The sequence below is a fragment of the Ahaetulla prasina genome, chromosome 1 (genome assembly GCF_028640845.1).
Source record: "Ahaetulla prasina isolate Xishuangbanna chromosome 1, ASM2864084v1, whole genome shotgun sequence".
Lineage (NCBI taxonomy): Eukaryota > Metazoa > Chordata > Lepidosauria > Squamata > Colubridae > Ahaetulla > Ahaetulla prasina.
The window spans coordinates 43,389,221-43,413,756 of record NC_080539.1 but is presented as its reverse complement, the minus strand read 5'-3'; the positions used below and the strand labels follow the sequence as shown (position 1 = coordinate 43,413,756).

Below are 24,536 nucleotides of genomic sequence, written 5' to 3'. Positions count from 1 at the left end.
AGAGCATTACAATAATCCAAGCGAGAGGTAACGAGCGCATGAGTGACTGTGCACAAGGCATTCCGATCAAGGAAGGGGCGCAACTGCCGAACCAGGCGGACCTGGTGGAAGGCCCTCCTGGAGACGGCCGTCAAATGATCTTCAAACGACAGTCGATCATCCAGGAGGACACCTAAGTTGCGCACCCTGTCCTTTGGGGCCAGTAACTCGCCTCCAACAGTCAACCGCGGCTGCAGCTGACTGAATCGGGATGCCGGCATCCACAGCCACTCCGTCTTGGAGGGATTAAGCTTGAGCCTGTTTCTCCCCATCCAGACCTGTACGGCTTCCAAACACCGGGACAGCACTTCAACAACTTCATTGGAGTGGCCCGGGGTAGAAAAATACAGCTGGGTGTCATCAGCGTACTGTTGGTATCTCACCCCGAAGCCACTGATGATCTCACCCAACGGCTTCATGTAGATGTTGAACAGCAGGGGCGAGAGAATCGACCCTTGTGGGACCCCACAAGTGAGGCACTTCGCGGCCGACCTCTGCCCCCCTGTCAACACCGTCTGCAACTGGTCGGAGAGATAGGAGGAGAACCACCGATACACGGTGCCTCCCACTCCCAATCCCTCCAACCGGCGCAGCAAGATACCATGGTCGATGGTATCAAAAGCCGCTGAGAGGTCTAATAGGACCAGGAATACCCCCTGTCCCTGGCCCGCCAGAGATCATCCACCAATGCGACCAAAGCTGTCTCCGTGCTGTATCCGGGTCGAAAGCCGGACTGGAACGGGTCTAGATAGACGGCTTCATCCAGGTACTGGGGTAGCTGTCGCGCCACAGCACTCTCTACAACCTTCCCAACGAAGCGAAGGTTGGAGACTGGACGATAATTCCCCAAAATAGCTGGGTCCAGGGAGGGCTTCTTGAGGAGGGGTCTCACCACCGCCTCTTTCAAGGCGGCAGGGAAAACCCCTTCCAACAAAGAAGCGTTGATAATCCTCTGGAGCCAGCCTCGTGTCACCTCCTGAGTGGCCAGTACCAGCCAGGAAGGACACGGGTCCAGTAAACATGTCGTGGCGTGAAGCCTCCCCAACAACCTGTCCACGTCCTCGGGAGCCACAGGGTCAAACTCATCCCAAACCGGCTCAACAAGACGTGTCTCCTCTCCCTCGCTTGGATCATCCCAATTTCGGTCCAGACCGTCCCGGAGCTGAGCGATTTTATCGTATAGATAACCACTAAACTCCTCGGCTCGTCCCTGCAAAGGGTCATCCCGCACCTCCTGATGAAGGAGGGAGCGGGTCACCCGAAACAGGGCGGCCGGGCGGTTATCTGCCGACGCAATGAGGGTGGAGGCGTAAGAATGCCTCGCCTCCCTCATTGCCACTAGGTAGGTCCTAGAATAGGACCTAACTAGTGTCCGATCAGCTTCAGAACGACTGGACCTCCAAGTGCTCTCTAGGCGTCTTCTCCGGCGTTTCATCTCCCTCAGCCCCTCGGAGAACCAAGGTGCTGGACGAGATCTGCGCCGGGTCAGAGGCCGCAAAGGCACGACACGGTCCAAGGCCCCAGCCGCGGCCTGTTCCCAGGCCACGACTAGTTCCTCAGTCGTGCCGTGGGCCAGATCCTCAGGAAATGGCCCAAGCTCCGTCAGGAACCTCTCGGGGTCCATCAGGCGCCTGGGACGGAACCAACGTATAGGTTCCGTCTCCCTGCGATGGTGAGTGGCGGTTCGGAAGTCTAGGCGAAGGAGAAAATGATCGGACCATGACATTGGTTCTGTTACTAAATCATCTAATTCCAGATCATTTAACCACTGTCCAGAGATATAAATCAGATCCAGCGTGCCTCCCCCCATGTGCGTAGGGCCATCATTTACTCGAATCAAGTCCAAGGCCATCATGGAAGCCTGGAACTCCCGAGCTGCCGTCGATAACAAGCCAGCTGATGGAAGGTTGAAATCCCCCATGACTATAAGTCTGGGGGTCTCAACCGCCACAGCGGCAAGTACCTCCAACAGCTCAGGCAGGGCTGTGGTCACGCAGCAAGGAGCCAGGTACGCGATCAACAAGCTCAACTGATTCCTATGGCCCCACCGCACATAGAGGGATTCACAGCCGGCAATCTGAGGAACAGTGGCCTCCCTCGGCTCTAGATCTTCCTTAATAACAACCGCCACCCCCCCACCCCTACCTTGGGCCCTCGGCTGATGAAATGCTCGGAAACCTGGAGGGCACAGCTCAACAAGGGGAACCCCCCCCTCTGGACCCAACCAGGTCTCCGTAATGCCCATCAGGTCCATACAGTAGAGCTACTAATTTAGCTGGACCCTCCCCCTTTGATTTAGTGACCAAACCACTAACCACTGTTGTTAATCTAGTCATATAATGGTGTCCTCAGTTGACATCAATATTCAACCCATTTTCATTAGTTTTATAACAAAGACCTAAGTATAGGTTGAATATATTCAGGGCTAATGTTAGACTCTGACTGCATCCATTCAGTTTATTTTCAGCCTTTCAGTTTGATTCTGTAAATAAGCTTGATTATATAAATTACTTGGCAGTTAAGGTGATTCTTAAGAATTTGGGTGCTACATAATTAAATGATTATTTTAATACCAAGATCTAATCACTAACAGAATGTATCACCATCTGCCCTCTTTCTCACTTGCACTGGAATCTGTTATTTGCAAGCTTCATAAAATAAACTGAAATTGCCTTTAGGTGTATAGAAGCGATATATTCATATATTGAGTTACACTTTAGTTTTTTAACATTAATCATCACATTAAAATTAGATTTCAAGTCATAAGGATTTAAAAATTCAAACAAAAATAATACCATGTGGACAATTAGATAATATGAATGAACATGTAATTAGTAAAAAGTTGAATGGATGAATTTGGGGTTTTGGCACTTCATATCAAACCAATCCACAGACCTTCACTGTATGCAGAAAAAATATATATATCCTCAACTCAAAACATCTGTAATTTTTTTGCTGCAGGAAGGTGGCTTTCTGGATTGCAATAAGAATATTGAATCTTGGAATGTCTACAGTAGAAGAATGATGGTTTTAAAAAAGTACCATAACATCTGTGAATATTTAATTGAAGCCTCATCCATTTTTACAACTGTGCTAAAAGGGAGGGAGCTTCCTTTGTGCAGTCATGAATTCCATCTTGAGTGCCTCCCCCATGGATGCCTTTGATGGAAACTCCTCTTTAGCTGCCATATACAACTATTGGCTTGCTAGAATGAATGTTGTGAGTAGCAATAGCACTTAGACTTACATACCACTTCACAGTGCTCTACAGCCCTCTCTAAGTGGTTTACAGAGTTAGCATATAGCCACTAACAATCTGGGTCCTCATTTTACTGACCTCGGAAGGATGGAAGGCTGAGTGAACCTTGAGCCTGGTGAGATTTGAACTGCCAAATTGAAGTCAACTGGCAGTCAGCAGAAGTAGCCTGCAGTACTGCATTCTAACCACTGTACCACCACTTATGTCTTGAATTGTTTGAAACAATTGTTTGCTTCTAAACAAATATACATTGACCATAAAATAACCATCTGGACACATTTTGCAATTGTGCCTATAGGAGGTACCTGTTTTTAAAAAAATATAATCTGAAGAGGGGAGAGTACATATTTTTACTGATCACTGAAACGAGAGAAAATGAATTGAGGAAGCTTAATTACAGGCCACAGCTCTGTTTGAGAGAGAAGGTGGAAGATTTTGGTTCCTTATTCACAGAAATACGTAGAATAAAATTATTTTTAAAAACTCAGAGATTAGTTATTGAGGTTATGGATTGCACCAAGTTTCTTTCTCTGAAATTATTTTTTGCTTCTATCCAATAATCCTTGCTTACCAGTCTTATTTTAATATTTATCAAATCCTATAGTACAGTTCTAAAATATTATTTCAGACCTCCTCCATGACCTTGTCTGCTGGGACCAAGGATATACAAAGCTAATATAATTCCAGCCTACGCAAGAAATAGTCATGAAGCAATACCTGAGGAAATCTTTGGTATAATGACTTATTTATTAATTGGATTTGCCTTTGAAATCAAAGGGAAATGATATGTGTCATAATATGCTCTGCAAAGAACTAATGTTAAATACATCTAGGTAGATAACTGCAGTGACAAAATTTAATTGGGCACATTTAAAACTAACTATAAAAGAAAGTTGCTTTAAGATAAGGTCTTCTAGAACTATCATCTGTATTATTTTCTTGATAGCAGTATAGATATGGCTACCCTCTGGTGGCTTATGCAATTTCTCTGCCTGGGCTTAAAACTCTGATATTTCTGAGTGGTCTCCCATCCATCTACTAATCAGATGTTTAGCATCTTGAGATCAACTAGCTTTTGCCACTTAGGTGGAGAACATAGTACAGCATCTACATAAAATCCATATAATATGGAAGGATAATTCATTGTTTTTTCCTTCATTTTCTATATCTGAAAATTCTTGCTCTACAAATATTAGAATGACTAGTCACTCCTAATTAATCAATTGAGTCATATGACTGTTTTCTTATCTCACATTACAGATAAATATGCACAAACTATTTGGTGGCTGTTCATCACTAGATTTTCAAATTATGTCAAATATATGCCCATGAAAGAAGTGTGAAAATTTACCGGTTGGTGGAATGCAGATGATTAACCGCAGGATGGATATAGTTACCAAGCTGAGCAATTGAAGATGATTTCCATTGGAAAACATTTTGTGCATTTTTGTCAATTCCAATGAAGAAGAAACTGAACTAAATATTAGTGAAGGAAGATTATTTATGCCTGCCAGATAATGTTTTTTTTTCCTCTAGAACCTTCAGTCAGATACAAACTATCTCTCAAAGAGTACACTCCCATATAATTGAAGAAGCATTCATTTTGATCAAAACTCTTCCATTCTATTCTACATCAGTGTCCTTATTGTGGCAGGAGAGGAACCAGTAACATGGACAGCAAATGTATCTGTCAGCTTTTTTCCCTACCATTTCAAGACTGGTAGAGAACACTTGAACTTGGCTGTCTGAAAGAGTCCCTAGATTCAGGCTCTCTATAGAACCCTAACATCTCTTTTTCACTTAATGTGTCTTGGAAATGTGCATGTTAATTAAATTAGTTAATTTATACTCTAACTACTGTCTATGTACTGCAGTGCTTTAACTAGTATCTATGCACTGTGATTATACAAAATGCTGCATGGGAGCTAATTAGCACAACAATTAATTAAGATACTGCACAAACAAAACAAAGACAGGCAAATCAGCTAATTCATGGCAAAGAGCAGAACTGACCAATTGTGTTTTGTTAGATAACTTAACATTCTCAAGCTTGAATTGAGTTTTGTGCCATTGGAGTGTATTTCTCAATCAATAGCATCTATTTTCATTAATTATGTAAACTATCTTATTTAACAACTATAACAAAGAACAAATTGATAAGATGAGAAATACAAATACAAATAACATAGCAGAAAAGATGCTATAGCTCCCCAACTATGAAATTAAAATTAAAAACATTTTGGTTATATTATAAGAGTTTGAGACAAGTCTGTGAAATGATCAACCATACCTTCGCATCCTCTTTCTATCTGTCCATTGCAAAACAGAGCATCTGAAATCAAATCTGGAAGACGCCCATTGAGATCCACAGAGGCAAGGCAGCCTTGAAATCCTTCTTTGGCATGGACCAATTTTGGCAAGGATTTATAAGTCTCTTTTGCTACTCCTCCAATATATAGATCACCTATGAAGTCAAACAAATGGCTTAGATAAATAAATGTTTATTAATCTTATTCATTGATAATTTAAACATGTTTTAATCTACCACAGCTGCACAAAAAATATTTTCTTAATTTTTATAATAAAACAAAAAGCCTCCCCCACCCGGCAAAAAACAACAACAAAGGAGAATATTTCATTACCCAAACTAGGTAACATTATCAGTGCTGATGATGTTACCTCGTTTGGCTAAGGAAACGTCTGCAAGAAAAAAACCAAGCTCAGAGAGTACCAAAGAGCCAATAAACAAGACTATAAAATAAAGCAAGAAAAGTAAATGTCAATTGCTCATGAAAAAAAAAAAATACAGCCTTTCTCTGAGCACCTAAATATTGGTAGTCTTTGACTTACGACCACAATTGAGCCCAAAATTTCTGTTGCTAAGTGAGACATTTGTTAAGTCACTTTTTTCAGTACTGTTGTAAAAGTTTGAACAGTCATTAAATGAACTATTGTAAGTTGAGGACTACCTGTAGTAGGCCCACCATTTTTTTTCACAGTGTCCATGAATTATATTCTCTCCAAGGCCATTTAGCTAGCTCAAATGTGGCCAGATTGTACCCTTTGTCAATAATACAATAACAAATATATAACAAAAAGAAGAAATAACTGTTAATGAGGAGATTCCTCCCAAACCAATATAAACACCTTCCTTCCAAAAATGTATTTAAAACTTGAATTTCCATCAGTATCTAACTACTTTGGCCTAGCTTTTATAGTACTATACAAGTGAATTATACATCATTTTGAAGTCTTATTATAATGCACAATTAATATATGGTCAATATTTAGTTACTGGAAACCAGAAACGATCAATCAATCCTGAACTGTTTGTTTCCCATTAAACACCACAACTGGAGAAATCAGATGAGCACAAAAATGTTATCATGTTGGCAAGGCAAAAATGACTGTAATAGACATCCTGTGGATTTCTAGGAATGGATACAGCCAATAATTGACTTGATCTCCAAAGTCTGCTCTCTTGATTTGAGATAACCTTGCCAATTATTTCTGAATGTTTTCTACTGTATTCAGAAGAATATGGCTTCATACAGGAATCTTTTTTAGCCTCTCTAGTTATGAGAACCAGGCATCAATAATATCTATATTTGTTAGTATAATACATATTCTAGTAATATTAATAGGGATTAATAGTGAACGGCAAGTGGGCAAGTAATGACATGTGTCAGGATGCACACTCCACACTTATATTTTTGCAATGCAACATCACAGCACAAGTAAGAAAGAGCAGAGTTTGCATCATAATGCCACAACACATGTTTCATCATTATAGCATTATGGTTAGGAACAGACACCTAGGTATAGAATGTTTGTTGCTGAAGAAACCCTGGGAACTGTTTCTAGAGAACACCATATGGAGGAAGACACAAGCAGAAGATGAATTTGTCCCTGGCTATCATAGTCCCTTGGAACTGAAGGGAGTATTTGCATGCTTGTCCTTTTCATCTGCTTATCAAGCCTGAATTCTATCTCTTAGCATGTGGCATCACATTTGGAGGTGCCGAGAATATGGAGGAAGCCTCCCTTATATTTCAGAAAAGGGTAATTTGTCTTCTCTGTACTAAGTATATTTCATTATACATTAAACGTTCCAAAATACAGAATGTTTCAGTGACGGCCAACATTAGTTTCTCCACTTGACTGACAGTGCTTTTTAATATTACAAAATTATGAGTGGTTACTATACCTATCTACCATGATTTGATTTGATTTAAAACATTAAAATGTTTAAAACATTTATATAGCTACCCATCTTGTACCTAATTCTGGGTGGCTCACAGCCAAAAGATAAAACCACATCTATGTATGATAAAAGTATTAAAATGAAATATATTAAATATATTAAACATCAGAAATATTAAAATTTATAAAAAAACCCTAGCACCATAATTAAACTTAGCTCACCCTCTCCTAGTGCTTGGGGGAACAGCCAGGTTTTACGTGCTTTTTGGAAGACTAAAAGATTACAGCCTGCCAAATTTCAGGGAAGTGTTCTACAGGGTGGGGCTACAATGGAAAGGGCACATTTCATATTCCCATAAGATAGCAACATTTAAGGGAAGGGATAAAGAGCATGTCCATGCTATCCAATCTGTTGACTGACATGTACAAGGGAAGGGAACAAGATAAATCAGGTGCCTGTAATGCTTCATTTTCTTGACATATGCAGTGAAAAGAAGGAAAGTTGTAGCAAAATCTTTTTTCCTCTAATTTGACAGCTAGTTAGAATTCAGACTGAAGGTTAAACTTTTTTTTTCAATTGACCGGTTCCACTTGACTTCTCCCTTGATGGGTTTATGCAAGCCTTTTTGAGGTTCTTCTGTTGCTACCCATCACTTCTTGCTTAGACCTTCAGTTCTGCTAGCTGCTCTGTGGGCTTCCACTTTGATTTGTGGGAAACTCTTATCAGAGACACTGCTAACTAAAATTCCCATACCTAGAAGCTAAAGTAACCAAAGATTGTTGAAATAAGTGTGTCGGAACTATAACTTTTCCTAGGAAAGATAAATGGTTAAAATAAAGTATATTATAATACAATGCTTGCCTTCACCTCTGTAATACCTATAACAGAAACGTTATTTTCAACTAGACAGTCCTTTTGTTGTTCTCATTTTTTCCCATTCATTTTTCTTGTCTTTGTTTTTCTAAACAGCTTAGGGAGGGTTCATAATACTATTGAGCCTTTCTTTCAGTCTCTTAGTATAAGTTAACATATACATGGCCAGACAGCTAATCTTTTAGCATCCATCAAGAAAACAAAAAATGCATACATTGTCATCTTTCCTCAGGGGAAGCTATTAAACCAATGAACTTGTCATGCACCTTATCCGGGAGACTGGCAGGCAAAAATTCTGCTACATTATAGAGTACCTAACAGTATTTTATTTTATTTATTTATTTACTAAATTTCCATCCACCTATCTCACAGTTTGAGGTGACACCAAGAGGCTTTTATTTTATCCACTAGAAAGAGACAATGCGAAAAGTCAAATTATTATTATTAAAAATATAGTATTTTTTTCAACAACATTGCCATATTGACTGCCTGCTACTTTGCCAATAGCATATCTAAATTATGACTCATCCTATTATGGAAAACTAGGCATTCTACAGATATGCTGAAGCTCCCAGAAGCTCTTCTCAGGGCTTTCAGTAATTCAATAGGGAGAAAAGAGATTGGGTACTGACGTGATCTTATGCAGTGTCATGAAGGGCCACCTATTTGAAGAAATCTCTTAAGATAAACATCTTTCTCCTCATAATGGGACAATCTCTCAGAAGAAAAGTACATTTTGCAGGGGAACACTGAAATGCCATGACATTTTTGGTTCTGACTGATATCCTGTAAGACAAGGGTCTCCAACTTTGGCAACTTTAAGTCATGTGGACTTCAACTCTCATAATTCTTCACCCAGAATTCTAGGAATTTAAGTCCACAAGTCTTTTTTTTTTTTTTTTTTATTCAAAAAGTTTTTATTAGTCAAAAAAGGTTTATACAAATACATTTCAGGTATGGTAAATTTTCATTTTTCTTATCTAAAATAAGAATTTTACTCAAATTTTTTAACACATACAACAGCCATATGGCAAGCAGGTGACACGAAGTAGCTAAGTTTACAAATTTTAAATACGTAATAAAGAAGAGTCAAGAATAAACAGAATATCGTACAAAAGAGAATAAGGAAAACCAACACAATCCCAAATATCTTTATCACTTCCTAGTTTTGGATCTCAGAACTCTGGGTTCAGCCTGACCCAACTCCAGGGCCGCAACAGCGGCAGCCGCCTCCCATGATCTATAACCTCCCTTCTTCAATTCCTGGGTCATCTGATTCCAGGAGGCTTTGTGTTCCTCCACATAGGCCGTAGCCTCCGCAATTGTACTGATTTTTTCGTAATGCCCTCCCGGAAAATCATCAATCCTCTGGCATCAGCCATCTGAAGCCCACTCCTTCTGGTACAATTTGCTTGACAAAAAATAATATTTCTTTCTTTTTTCACGTACCTGTCTGGGAATCTGCCTCAGAATGGCTATCTCCCTGCCCCTGTAAATCAGTGCCCCACTCCTATGTTTTCTAAGAATTTCATCTCTCGTCTCTCTTCTCACAAATTTGACATGAACCTCTCTAGGAACTGCATGCGTGCGTGCATATTGCGAATTAACTCTATAAACTCGATCCACATCCCAATTCATGAAATCAACACCTCTCCCAAGAAATTCTCCCAACAATTTAGTCACAACATCTCTCAAGTCTTCTTGGTCCACTTCTTCCAAATTTTGAAACCTAAGGAAATAAGACATTTTATCCATCTGTAGTCCAAGCACAGCATTGCCTGGTCCACAAGTCTTAAAGGTTGGAGACCACTGCTTTAAGATTCTCTGGAGCCCCTGAAAATATATGAAGTTTATAATCTCACGGGAGTTTGGGGTCTTATATTTTAATATTATTGTAATTGTAATTTAAATTTGGGAGAAAAGCCAATGTTCTAACATATTATTTTCACAATTTTGGGAAAATAAATTTATTTGTGTTTTTACTTTAACCGGGAGAGTGAAGGTACCATTTGTAGTAACAGCAGATTCTTGGTGTTCTTGCATACAAGCTTTCCAATCACAGAAAAAATTCCCAACCATATTCATTAGGTGAATGAGCGTTAATATTTGAAATAGTGCATTTCATAATGTATTTTAATTTTTTTTAGTAAACTAAATATTTACAAAATGGTGCCAACAAGGCAGGAGAGTGGGAGTATATGTATATGTGGATATATATTATATGTGTAACATATAACACACATACAGTACATATACTCCTATTAAATGAATTTTGGATAGAACTAAGACAAAACATATTTCTGATGCATTGTAACACCCTTGTTTACTATCTTTTGAATCATGTTCTTGACTTTCTCATATTTTGTCAATTAAATGATCTACCCTACAAGGCATAAAAAAATAGAGATAACTAGAGAAACAGATTGTTTCATGCAGAACTAGGTTTCAGAATATAAGTGAGTTTCTGACTTTAATGTTTTGTTAGTAAATTGAAATGAAAGGCATGCCTATTGACAGAGATTAAGCAGATTTAAAAAGTAGAGGACTGTGTTTGTCCAACAGACTGTGCAAAGAAGTTGCTGAGGCTTGCTAAATTGTGAGGGCAAAAAAGATAAGATAATTGCCATGCATGTGCGAACCCATTTGTTGTGAATTGATGAAATATTAACATGGTGTAGATATGGATGCATTCCTATGTTTGAATATTTACATGGCAGGGAAGGGATAAGACTTTTATGTCAATACACACTGACTTAAAATTATTAGTATGCAGGCTGTATATATATTTTTATGGAATTAGGCATCTCAGTAACGTCTGGAAGTTAAAATCCATCATAGAAATCCAGTAGGAATAGAATAGAATAGAATAGAATAGAATAGAATAGAATAGAATAGAATAGAATAGAATAGAATAGAATATATATTTTTTTTGGCCAAGGGACACACAAGGAATTTGTCTTGGGGAATATGCTCTCAGTGTACATAAAAGATCATCAAAATTCTAAGGTACAACACTTAATGATAGATAGATAATTATAGCTAATAATAAAATGTACTAGAGCAAGGCTGGAATACTTGCAGCTAATCATTTCAGTTTGAGGTTTAGGCGTAGTGCTTCCATTTTGCATCACTTTGTATTTTGCTTTCCTTTTTGGTTTATTTATTTATGTAGTTTTATTTTTAAAATATCACTTATCTTCTAAAAAATACATAACTTTATTTTGATTTACTTCAAGAAGTGTAAAGTTTTTGCTACAAGATTAAAAACATTTCACTAATAAAACCAGTATCTGGTTCGGCCTGACAGCAAAATAATATAAGAAAGGTTTTTGATAGTATGCATATTACTAGTGTTTAATACTGCTCTTTTTTCCAGTTCAATTCTGCCACTGCCTGGTAGCTTACAATCCAAAATTTTAGTTCCTTCTGTTGCTAATGCACTCAAATTTGTGCATTAGACTGTATGGGTGGCTTATTATTACAGTAGAAACCTGTCTCTTCATTTGAATTCCCAAAAATAAAATCATAATTTAGTTATGATTAAGCTGCTGTGAAAAAAAATTCATGGGATAATACTAACCAACAATACATTATTATGCTAATTAAAGTCTCCTTCAGCCAGAATCCCCTGCACTGTGTTTTTACACAGAGAACAACTTTCACCGAGACAAACTTTCCAGAGGAACACTCTTTTTCCCTTCTCATATTTACATATTTCTAAGCTTTGTTTAGCAGTCCTAGATGAAGCAATATAATGCTATAAGTTGATAAGTAGTTTACAGAATAAGTTTCCATCTGTTTCTTTAAGAAGAATTCCATCAGGAACTTAAGCCTCTGATCAATCAATTGGCTGATCTAATATTTCATTGCCTACTCATTTAAGAATAGGTGGAGGATGATCTCACTTGTTCTATGTCATCCTTGATAGTCAGTGAAGGCTGCTAGTTCTGAAGTGTTATCTGCCTAAATTAACATTATCCTTCTATGGTTCTGTGCCTTGTTTGCAGCCAAAATATGACAGTGCTGGTGAAAATCTAGCCTATGTCACAAAGTTATGGACAGGAGATGATGTAGAAAAAATGTTCTAATGGTTTCTGCTCTGAATCAATTTTTTTTTTCTTTCCACCTGATTTTACAATTCTGGTTTTTACATCTTTATGATAAATGATTGATTGGCAGCTTAGTGTCATGCATGTTTATTCAGAACTAACATTTATTCTATTTAATCTTCTTTTTCAAAATATATGGGTGTAAAGTAAACAAATCAAGTTTTGGCCAAACCGCCCAACAAATATTGGATGCTTTACCCATTCCTGTATCCTAGAAAACACCTTGATTAGATCAGCATCTATGCTTCAGTTGTAATGGATAACTTTACAGCACAATATTTTTTAATTAGTAATGTCATCGCTAATATTGATCATATTGGTTGAATAGGGATTTTTGTATTTTAGGACTATTTATGTATTGTTAGTTGTCTTAAGTAAAAGTTTCAAAGGATATATATTAAAGGCTAAATAATATAAGAATTTGTAGGTACAATAAATCCGTAAAGTCTTGATATATATCTTTTTCAGTTCATCAAGAAAATCTATGTGCTCGCTAGAAGTTGAAAATGACCTGATGGCACAAAATAGATCTTTCTTTCTCTTTTCTCCAAAGCACCTGAGGGTAGAACAAGAAGCAATGGGTGGAAACTGATCAAGGAAAGAAACAACTTAGAACTAAGGAGAAATTTCCTGACAGTTAGAACAATTAATAAGTGGAACGATTTGCCTGCAGAAGTTGTGAATGCTCCAACACTGGAAATTTTTAAGAAATGTTGGATAACCATCTGACTGAGATGGTGTAGGGTTTCCTGCCTGGGCAGGGGGTTGGACTAGAAGGCCTCCAAGGTCCCTTCCAACTCTGTTGTTGTTGTTGTTGTTATTATTATTATTATGTTGTTGTTGTTATTATTATTATTTTCAGTAAAGTCCAGGGATAGATTAACATCCAGCCATATTTGTAAGAAATGGTTTATAGCTGTGAACTATATAAAACCAACCAGTTGTTTATTCAGTAAATCATGGTTTAGGATTTATGAACTATTGTTTGTCACAGTCCCTCTTATTATATTATGCAAGATGCTCTTTGTAATCAGTAACAGTAACAGAGTTGAAAGCAGGGGTGAAATCTAAAAAATTTCCCTACCGGTTCTGTGGGTATGGCTTAAGTGGTGGGCGTGGCTTGGTGGTCAGATGGCTTGGTGGGTGTGGCCAATAACAATAAATAATAAAAATAATAAACAAAGTATAAAAAAACAATAAGAGGTACCAAAAACCAACTTTCACACTTTACACACACACAACACAACACAACTGACTCACACACAATGTAAAAGCAGTTGCACTTCACACTTCACACAGCCACAAAAAGCTCAAAAAACAACTTTCACACTTTACACACACACAACTAACTCACACACACACACACACAATATGCCACATACAGCTTTCTGAGATTTTGTGTGTTTGTTTAGTTAGAGTGAAACACTACAGAAATACACCAAATCTCAGAAAGCTGCACAAATATTTTATTTTATTATTTTATTTTATTTTATTGTGGACTTCAAATCCCAGAGTTCCTCAGCCAGCAAAGCCAGCCAGTTGATCACAGAGGAAATAGATTGATTCTGTCCGGCTGAAACTGAAACTGCTTTCGGGCTGTGGCCATGCGTTCATCAGTAATCAGGTAAGTGCCTTAAAATCTCTACTCTTACTTGCAGAAAACATGTTTTCTACAAGTAAGAGTACAAGTAAGGTTCTGCTGTTTTTTACTTTTAAAGGCCTGTTTCAGCTGAAGCAAAACCAGCTTTTAAAAGTAAAAAAAAAAAACCTCTGCAGATGGTGCGGCTCAGCAGAGGCAGGGGGGCGGGGCCAGGGATTTTTGCTACCGGTCCTCGGAACCAGCAGCCGCCATCGCTACCGGATCACGCAATCCCGTCCGATCCGGGAGCATTTTACCCCTGGTTGAAAGGAACCTTGGAGTCCAATCCCCTGCTCACGCAGGAGACCTGTACTAAGGATTTGAACCGCCAAATTGCCGACCTTTCTAATCGACAATTTCAGTGTCATAGCCACTGAGCCACCTAGTCAGGCTCTCAGTCACTTATTGAGTCACATAAACCTTAATACATTCTTCTCCAGATATTTTGAAGAATATATTCTCTGCCAAATGGCTTTCTCAAACCCACCAAATATTTTATCAATTATCCATCTGTAGTATTCTCTATAGCTTCATAAAAAATCAATGCATCACTACTTGATGAGGATGAGGATGATGCCTGCAATCATAAACTACTCTTACCTAATCAGGAATGCTGCAAAAAAACAAACAACCTCAAAGTACAGGTAAAACCTCTGTTTGTGAATCTTTCTCAGGGCTTCAAATGAGGATAATCTGAGGCTGGTTCACTATTTACTCTTCCATAGGTTCCTGCATTTGATCTTAATGTATACTTCCATGGGTTCACACATTAAATGTTTACTTCGTGTGCATGTGTGACAATGATTGCAATGAGAAATACAGAATCTGCCATACTCTTAAATTAGACTGAAGTAGTAGAATGATATATGGAAGAAATCTAAAGACTGATATCTCACTTCTTAAGAATTGGAATTCTACCTCTGCAAGAGAAGGCTAACACTACATGGTATTTTAATCAACTCATGGTTAGACTGCTGAAATTTACTTAGGCATGATGATTTCAGGCAACAGTTTCTTTAACAGTTCCTGTTAAAGACTACTTCAGCTTCAATCACAATAATACAAGAGCAAACAATAGATTCAAACTTAATGTTAACTGCTTCAATCTTGATTGCAGAAAATATGACTTTTGTAACAGAGTTGTTAATGCTTGGAACACACTACCTGACTCTGTGGTCTCTTCTCAAACTCCCAAAAGCTTTAACCAAAAGCTGTCTACCATTGACCTCACCCCATTCCTAAGAGGACTGTAAGGGGCGTGCATAAGTGTACAAAAGTGCCTACCGTTCCTGTCCTATTGTTTCCTTTCATTGTATGTGCTTGTATATAATGTTGTGACAAAATAAAAACAAACAAACAAACAAAAAACCCCAGTTATGGCAGTTAAATGTTCCTTTCTCATTAGACTTTTGCTGTAGAATGAGCTACAGCTTTGCTGTACAATGAGCTACACTGACCTTGTAAGAGCAAAAAAACAAAAAAACAAAAACCAAAACCAGAGTAATAAAAATTAATTAGATGTTTCTTACATAAAACAATAGTAACTAATATAACAGAAATTTTTAAATAATTTGTGATTCAATTTCAGCTTCAATTTGTTGAAGGAGAAAACTCCTTTAGTAAATCATTTGGGCTTGTAAAAATTCAGCTCATTCTCTTGTGGGGCATAAAAAGAAAGCAGAACACCATTTGCTCTTTCATTAGAACTGGCAATCATGGCAAGCAATAGCTGAGCAGAATGCAATGAGCTTGTAAGGATCTTTTAACTGAAGAATATAAATCCTCAGCAACCTTCATCTGAGCATCACACTTTTCAAATCGAATCACTAGCAGGTCCAGCTACCTGGGTAGTATCTTAAAATGCTTCACATTTTTAAGCTGACTGGACTTACCCACCATATTAACTCATTATGAACATGTTACTAGTATTGTTATGTACCGTATTTTTTGGAGTATAAGATGCACCTTTTTTTCCCCAAAAAAGAAGAAAATCTGGATGCAACTTATACTCCGAATGTAGCCCTGCCCAGCTTCTCACATGGAGGTTTCAGAGACTGAAAAAAGCATCAAAAGCTTTTCAGAAATGAAGCTTCAGAAACAAAGCCCCCAAACAGAGCTTCAGAAGCTTTTTTTCTGAAGCTCTGTTTCGGAGGCTTTCAGAGGCAGAAAAAAAAGCAAAAAAAAGCAAGGCACAGAGAGCTCACAACCAAGAATAGAATAGAATTTTATTGGCCAAGTGTGATTGGACACACAAGGAATTTGTCTTGGTGCATATGCTCTCAGTGTACATAAAAGAAAAGATACCTTCATCAAGGTACAACATTTACAACACAATTGATGGTCAATATATCAATATAAATCATAAGGATTGCCAGCAACAAGTTATAGTCATACAGTCATAAGTGGAAAGAGATTGGTGATGGGAACTATGAAACGATTAATAGTAGTGCAGATTCAGTAAATAGTCTGACAGTGTTGATGGAATTATTTGTTTAGCAGAGTGATGGCCTTCGGGAAAAAACTGTTCTTGTGTCTAGTTGTTCTGGTGTGCAGTGCTCTATAGCGTCGTTTTGAGGGTAGGAGTTGAAACAGTTTATGTCCAGGATGCGAGGATCTGCAAATATTTTCACGGCCTCTTCTTGATTCGTGCAGTATACAGGTCCTCAATGGAAGGCAGGTTGGTAGCAATTATTTTTCTGCAGTTCTAATTATCCTCTGAAGTCTGTGTTTTTCTTGTTGGGTTGCAGAACCGAACCAGACAGTTATAGAGGTGCAAATGACAGACTCAATAATTCCTCTGTAGAATTGGATCAGCAGCTCCTTGGGCAGTTTGAGCTTACTGAGTTGGCGCAGAAAGAACATTCTTTGTTGTCCTTTTTAATGATGTTTTGATGTTAGCTGTCCATTTGAGATCTTGCGATATGATAGAACCTAGAAATTTGAAGGTTTCTACTGTTGATACTGTGTTGTCAAGTATTGTGAGAGGTGGAAGTATGGAAGGGTTTTCCTAAAGTCTACCACCATTTCTATGGTTTTGAGTGTGTTCAGTTCCAGATTGTTTTGGTTGCACCACAAGGCTAGTCGTTCGACCTCTCGTCTATATGCGGATTCGTCATTGTCTCGAATGAGACCAATCACTGTTGTGTCATCTGCGAACTTCAGTAGCTTAACAGATGGATCATTGGAGATGCAGTCATTGGTATACAGAGAGAAGAGAAGTGGGGAGAGCACACAGCCTTGGGGGGGCCCTGTGCTAATTGTACAGGTATTTGATGTGATCTTGCTTAGCTTCACCTGCTGCTTCCTGTTTGTTAGGAAGCTTGTGATCCACTTACAAGTCTGTTCCGGTACCTGTAGCTGGTTTAGCTTAGTTAGAAGAATGTCTGGAATGATGGTATTGAATGCTGAACTAAAGTCTACAAAAAGACCTTGCATAGGTCTTTGGAGACTCAAGATGTTGTAGGATGTAGTGCAGAGCCATATTAACAGCATCAAGGAACCTCTTGCTAAAATTCACCCCTGAGAACAGCTGATTGGGGGTATTCCGGGAGGCCAATCCACCTGCCAATCAACTTTTGTATTATTTTCCTCCCCAAAAATTAAGGTGCATCTTATACTCCGGTGCGTCTTATACTCTAAAAAATATGGTAATTCTTTTTTTATTTTATTTTTAATTGTCTGGTTCCTTTGTATCAAGTACTTCTGTGAAGATATGACTGGTTATGTATGAAAGATGACAATATAGAATGCACGGTGCCCACTCAAAACAGACTATATAGGAAAAACTCAAAGTCATGGATCTCGTGTGAACTGGATGAGGTGATGACATTCAAGTGGAACAATACTAGCAGACAGTGATGCTTGGCACCAGGAACCAAGCATTGTTGATTGCCATTACACTGGGAGGAAATAATATCAATTTGAAATAAATGAATAGATTATCATGCCCAGTGGTTTTCCCGCTTCATTTTTTCTGGAACTCAAGTCTAACCTGGACTGATAGACTCTGAGGTAGGTAAGGATGTATTTGTCTGTTTGCATATGACTATATAAATAAACTTCAGAAAGTAAACAGTTATAAAGCTACATTTTTTCCCCTGCTGAGTGTCTGGATAAATGGGAATACAAGTATTACTGATGCACCTACCACTTTCTGAATTAGACCAATAATCATGCTTTATGAAATAATTTACAATTTAAACGATTAGCTGGGTGCATGACTAAATCATCAACTTTACAGATCATGCAACATAATAAATAAATTTTAAAAAAAACCTAATTATACTGACGCAGGCAATCCAGTCAAAATATCATATAAATCTTGTACATCTATATATAATTTTTTTATAAATTATGTGGAAATACAGCTGATATATGTTTGAAATGCTCAGCATTGAAAGAGTTTTAAAGGAAAAATATCCACAGATTTATTTATTTTATGGTATTAAGAATTTGCAGTGACACAATTAAATTGGCTACATTCAGTTGTAATACTAAATTATGGTTTAGCATTGCATGATAAGCCTTAGGCTCATGCATTTCCCATTTGTTTTCTATTTCCAGTTAGCTGAAAATAGATGTAAACATTTCTAATATCCTCCATCTGGCTGGGAGGGTGCAACCCTGAGGCTCACATGCATATGAACAGTGCATAATATTAAGAAAGATTGTGGGAGATGTTGGGCATATGTGTTTACAATACCTTCTACTTGTATTGTTAACTTTGTTGATGTATGTTTCAGACATCCACTTCTTTCTTCAGGTTTCTTTTCCTGTCTGATATACTAGTTACTCATATTTCTTTTTCTCCATATTTGCTCTTACACAAAACCATCAAGCCCTAATATATCCTTTTATTCTTTTATCATATTTCATTCTTATGATCAGATAGATAAATAGGTGTTAATCATTTTTTAATACTGCATATATCCTATTCAATATCTTCTCAGTTATTTGAGAAGTCTTGAGAACTAAAACAATAAGTGCCACATCTCAAGACAGCTTTTAAATAATTCTTTATGGAATGTCCCAATCTGCTTTCATCCTTTTGTTTCCAGGTTAATCTTGACAGTCTTTCTCCCTCCATTGTTGGATGCTAAACATGCAAATAACTGTGAGACATGAAGCTTGCAATTGGTCTAATGTGGTTGCAATCACATTAAGGTGGAGAGATAGTTTTCAGAAGCCAAAATATATACTTGGTATGGAAATATTTTAAAATTCAGTCTCCAGCATTCCAAACAGCCTGGTTTAGCTTTGGAGAACTTATTCTAATCATTGTAAAGCAATGAGCAATTGTTTGAGTCTACAGTAGGCAATACAATTCCTGTGTAAAATAAAGCAATACAAGATACGTGTAAAATTTATGGGTTTGGGGCATAGGCTTTTTAAACGTGCAGTGTGCATTTGGTGTGCACTGCGCATGTGCATGCAACACGCATTTGGTGTGAATGTGTGTGCTTAGCACACAGTTGGCACACAGCACACATGTGCGGCCAGTGAACCGGTAGCAAACCAGTTCAGATTTCATCACTGGTAATTTCTAAGTATTAAACAGGAAAATGGAAAGTTTTCTGATTCATCAGAGTTTTCTAGATTTCTTATAATGAAAGAAATAATGATTGCTCATGTAAAGATCATCACTTTGAACAGCACATATAATAACATCACTTTACCCCACTAGCTCTAACTCTCTTTTGGCCACTCAAGGAAGAGGATAGCTGCTGCAAGTCTTTTATTATTTTAGTCCCTGATTTAAAATCTTTATAGATTTGTTTTAGTTTTGCCATTTCAAGACTTAAGGTTAGAAACTGTTCAGGAAAGAATTTAACTTTGCACAGAATGTTGTTTTATGGAATTTAGAATGTGACAAACATAGGAAATAGCTAAATAACTCAGCCTAGTTGAACTGCAGTTAGAATCTCTCCCAGGTCTGAGATTGAACCAGGAATTATATTATGTGACATAATGGTGCCCTCTAGTGCTTTTATTAAGCATGGTAGTTTTAAAGGCTGGAGTAATGGCCAAAAATAAACAGAAATCTGGCTTTGGTTTAGCTAAGTGAATTTTCCGTCAGGAGGGAACTCAGTTCAAGATTTTATGTAGACAGTTTTCAAAGCAGTTCTCAGAGTGGGGTAGGATGAAGCATTCCACGTCTTTGCAGGAAACCAGAACTAAATATGATCTAAACATTTTATGTTTCTTTCTTAATCCCATCACCAATTTCTAACATTACTTCAAATGCAGGCTTTTCAAAACCATCAGGCCTTCATTCTAGAAATCCTCAAATTAGTTGAACACTCCCACGTCATAAAAAGTACTACAAAAGTTAGCATGCAACATAATACAGGCAAACAATACTATATAAAGTGGAGAAAAGTACATCCAAAATATGTAAAGGTGAAAGAGAAGAAAAGAAAAGAGAAATGATTATTTCAGGAACAATAGCAGAAACAGTCAATTTAAAGCAGGGGCCTCCAACCTTGACAACTTTAAGACTTGTACACTTTGCTGGCTGAGGAACTCTGGGAGTTGAAGTCCACAAGTCTTAAAGTTGCCAAGGTTGGAGACCTCTGATTTAAAGGCTAGGAATATAAACATATGTTGAAGATGCACCTACCCTGCACTGCACAATTATCCTGCATTTTCCCTACTAATTATTATTCAATTTGAAGACACTTAATCGGCTTTTGAATGTTTTTTTCCCCAAGATGAAGACAAATAAATGGTGACATTTGGATGGACCAAGTCTGGTATTTTCCACACTTAGTTATAAGCTAACATTGTGCAATAATTACTCTATTGTTGATATGCAGCACTCTTATTTTCTCATATTTCAATTGCTACGGGCAGACATCAAGAGGAAACTCCTCTCTTGGTACTTTTTTTATTAGAAAGTGTGAGCAGCCAAGGAAGTGTCAATGTGATAGTAAAATGTGCAAGGACAAGATTATCAGAAGCAGGATCCTCAATTATTTCTAACCATAAAACTAATTCTGAATCACACCAAGGGCGATTCAAATTTTCAAGTGCGCTGAGTATAAGATAGGAAAACAGAAACCTCTTCCACAGGGAAGAAATATTTTTTTTAAAGGAATTGCAAAGGCAGATTTTTAGTCAAATTAATACTAGTTAATACTGAATATTAGTCAAACAAGTAAGGTACTTTCAATTCAGTTCTTGTCAGGCTTCTGCTTGGGGAAGCTTCCCTACCCAGTATCATGTCTCAGCTGCAAAAATATTAGGAGTAGAGAGAATGGATCCATTATCATCCCTCTTTCTCTTTTTATAGAAAATTTCAATTATTTATTTTATTTATTACATGTATATGCCGCCCATCTCATCCATAAGGGAACTCATTATCCTGTACTTTTTATATCATTAGTTTAAATATTTCTCTACTTAAAAAGCAATCCATTTCTATGCTACTTCATGCCTAACCAGGCGTAGAAAATTACATAGATAAGCTAGAGGAGGAATGCAAGATCAATTATTTAAACATCATCTTATCTCTGAAGAAGAGGAACTAGTGAAAACAAAACTCAAAATTGTCCTGCCTTGATTCTCTTTGGTACAAGAGAGGGGAGAAAAACTCTGTCAGGTTTTCAAGATTTTGCTATTATATCCCATAGCAATAAATTAGTTCTTGTATTTATTTTCTGACCTGTAATACCTTGAAGGTCTGACACCAGATTGCTTAGATAATTAACAATTCCACAGATGACAGACTGTGCAGAAAGCCAGTGGGCTCAGGTGGATTTTTTTTTTTTTTTGACAGACGGTTATGATGTCTTTACCAGTACAGTAATTACAAAATTCCATTTCATAATTTAAAAACCAAATAGTTAAATCAATATTTAGAACTATCACAATGCAAACCTAAGGAATGCCCTTCAAATCCTGTATATATCCATAATTAGGATCAATTATAATTGGGACAGGCAGAGTAATTAGGAGGATATTCTGATGATCTAAACATGAAACATCAGGAGACTATTTAATGATCTAAAACTGAAACAATCAAAACAAACACCAATTCCCTTTCTATCACTCCCCCTCCCTCCGCTTTCAATCCTATGAATATTTAGCAAGAAAAAACTGGGAGTCTCATTTTAAGATCAATAAATGAGCACAAAGTCAGTCAAAACTTGGAGACTAAGGGCAAAAGAAACTGGAACAATCTAGAAGCCCTGGGGAAAATGGGTGGAAAACACAAAAGAGAAGAGGAAAGCGGTTGGCTGAAACTTGACAATCTCCATCTTATCCATATTCAGTAATGCATTTAGACAACTTCCAAGATTAAATGCTAATGAGACATTTCTGTCATTGTTGACCATACACTTTCCTCTACAGATGTGTGTTTTGTCAACACAGCTCTGATACTGGCAACCTTAATCATGGTATCAAGGGACCAATTCTATTAACATTATCAGTCTCGTGACATCTTCACATAAAAAAAGACCATAGAAGATTAATGAAATGTATACTTTCTGTGGTGAATGTCCCAGAAAGCATACATGTCATGTACAATTCAAAATATCTTTTAAGAGTATCTTTGAAATGCCCTTTGAAAGGGCATTCCAAACAAAATAAAAAAGAAGCACTAAGCAAAAACATATTTTTTTTTCCTTCATGAATGGAACAGAGAAAATCTTTGGGTCATCTCAACACATGAGAGGAGAGGAACATCTTTACAATTTGGGCCCTAAATCATTTTTAAAGGAAAATCAGCATTTTGGCCTGGACTCAATAATCAGTTGCTTTTTCATAAATAATGTAAGTAGAGAAACTAAGCAGAATTTTAGTAGTGCCATTTGGTTCCAGTCAGAGGTATTATCAAAATTATGGAGGAAATTTCTCCAAAATTCATTATTCATCACTTCAAAATGAGAAATATTGTAATATTTAATAATAAGGTATTACATCAGGAATTACAACAATGGAAGTCAGACAGAGGTTCTCAACTTTTGTGATGTCCTGAATCACTAAAAATTTAAATAAGGTTGACTTTTCTTATCACAAGATCAGAAGGTTACAAATTTAAAATAAAGTTTGGCTAAAGTTAACAATTCAACCTAAGTTAAATTGAAACCCCTATGATATGCAAATACTTTTGAATATAAGTCAGCTTTTCTGACAGAGCACAGAAAAAATATTTTTTTTTTGGTTAGCAATCATTTAACAAATAAGTTTTTATGAATTGGGCTTATCCATATAGATATCTCCTTGGAGAATTTTTATATTATGTGATCTACCGTGTTTCCCCAAAAATATGACATGTCCCGAAAATAAGGCCAAGACTGATATTTGGGATGGGCCTAAATATATGCCCTCCTTCAAAAATAAGTCCTAGTGATAGGGTGGGTGTGGCCAGAAAAGGAGGCAGCCCTTCCCTTCCCTGGTCACCTCAGGACTTCTTGGCCCCTTAATCAAATCAGCTGAGCTGCTCCAGCCACCATTCATTAAAAAATTTCCTTGTAATATTTATTCCTTTGGAGAAACAATAGATTTTACAAACATGCAAATGTTAACCAATTAGAAATAAACCAATAAACAAATATGGTATGTAACAAAGCATATGATGATGTTTCTCAGAAGTGATTTTCAGGAAGTCACAAATTCACATCCTAATATTCGTATCAACAACTGGGGGAGAAAAACCCTCCACCCTGGAGAAATACTACCAATGTTGCCAATGTTGAGCTGGCTAAACTAATACTCTCACTCATTTTAAGCCAGCATCCTATATTTTTCCAATATTTCTGTTAGAGAAATAAAAAACATCATAATATAATGATACACTGTTCTTTTAGCCCTTTTATTATTTCTGTCACTGTTACTTACTTTTGAGATCCAAGTTTCTTGCTCCTGCCGTGCTCTGTGTTGTGATTTTTGTGTCAATTTTTACAGTATGGAGATTATTGGTATCCCGTGATATCATTACATTGTGCCATTGGTTGTCATTCAGAGGTTTATTGGAACTTCCCTTGATAAGATTTGCACCATTTCCCAAATCAAACACATAATGTAAATACCTGTAAATGAAAAGGAAAAACAGCTAAACTGAGTAGGTAGATGAAAATTACAGCTTTTTATTTATTTATTTAAATCCTTTGGCAATTCATAAGGTTCTTAGTCAACTCCTCTTACATTTAACAAGACTAACTTGGGATAGATCAAAATGTCTAAGTCAAGAATGTTGAGAGAATTCAAAGAAAAAAAGTATCTAATTATTTTGAGAATATTGAGCAAAATTGCCTCCCTAATATGCTATCTATTAAAGGTATAGCTGAAGGAAATTATAACATTGACTTCTGCTTCTTTTCCCTGCCTTAGCCCATTAAATCTTTTATTCATCAAGTTTGGAGTTAAAATAGCAGTAATAACTCTTGAAGTTATTTTTCATTTTTACAC

General features: G+C 37.2%; 1 protein-coding gene across 3 annotated transcripts in view; it reads right to left on the bottom strand.

Annotated features, from left to right (window-relative positions):
* NRXN1 (neurexin 1) overlaps positions 1–24,536 on the bottom strand; it is a 1,023,581-nt gene that overhangs the window by 513,776 nt on the left and 485,269 nt on the right. For all 3 annotated transcript variants that reach the window (XM_058164969.1, XM_058164968.1, XM_058164970.1), the window contains 2 exons: positions 23,967–24,157; positions 5,589–5,762 (listed from right to left, as the gene is read on the bottom strand). In XM_058164969.1, the coding sequence (XP_058020952.1) occupies positions 5,589–5,762; positions 23,967–24,157 (365 nt within the window). The remainder of the gene's footprint in view (positions 1–5,588; positions 5,763–23,966; positions 24,158–24,536) is intronic.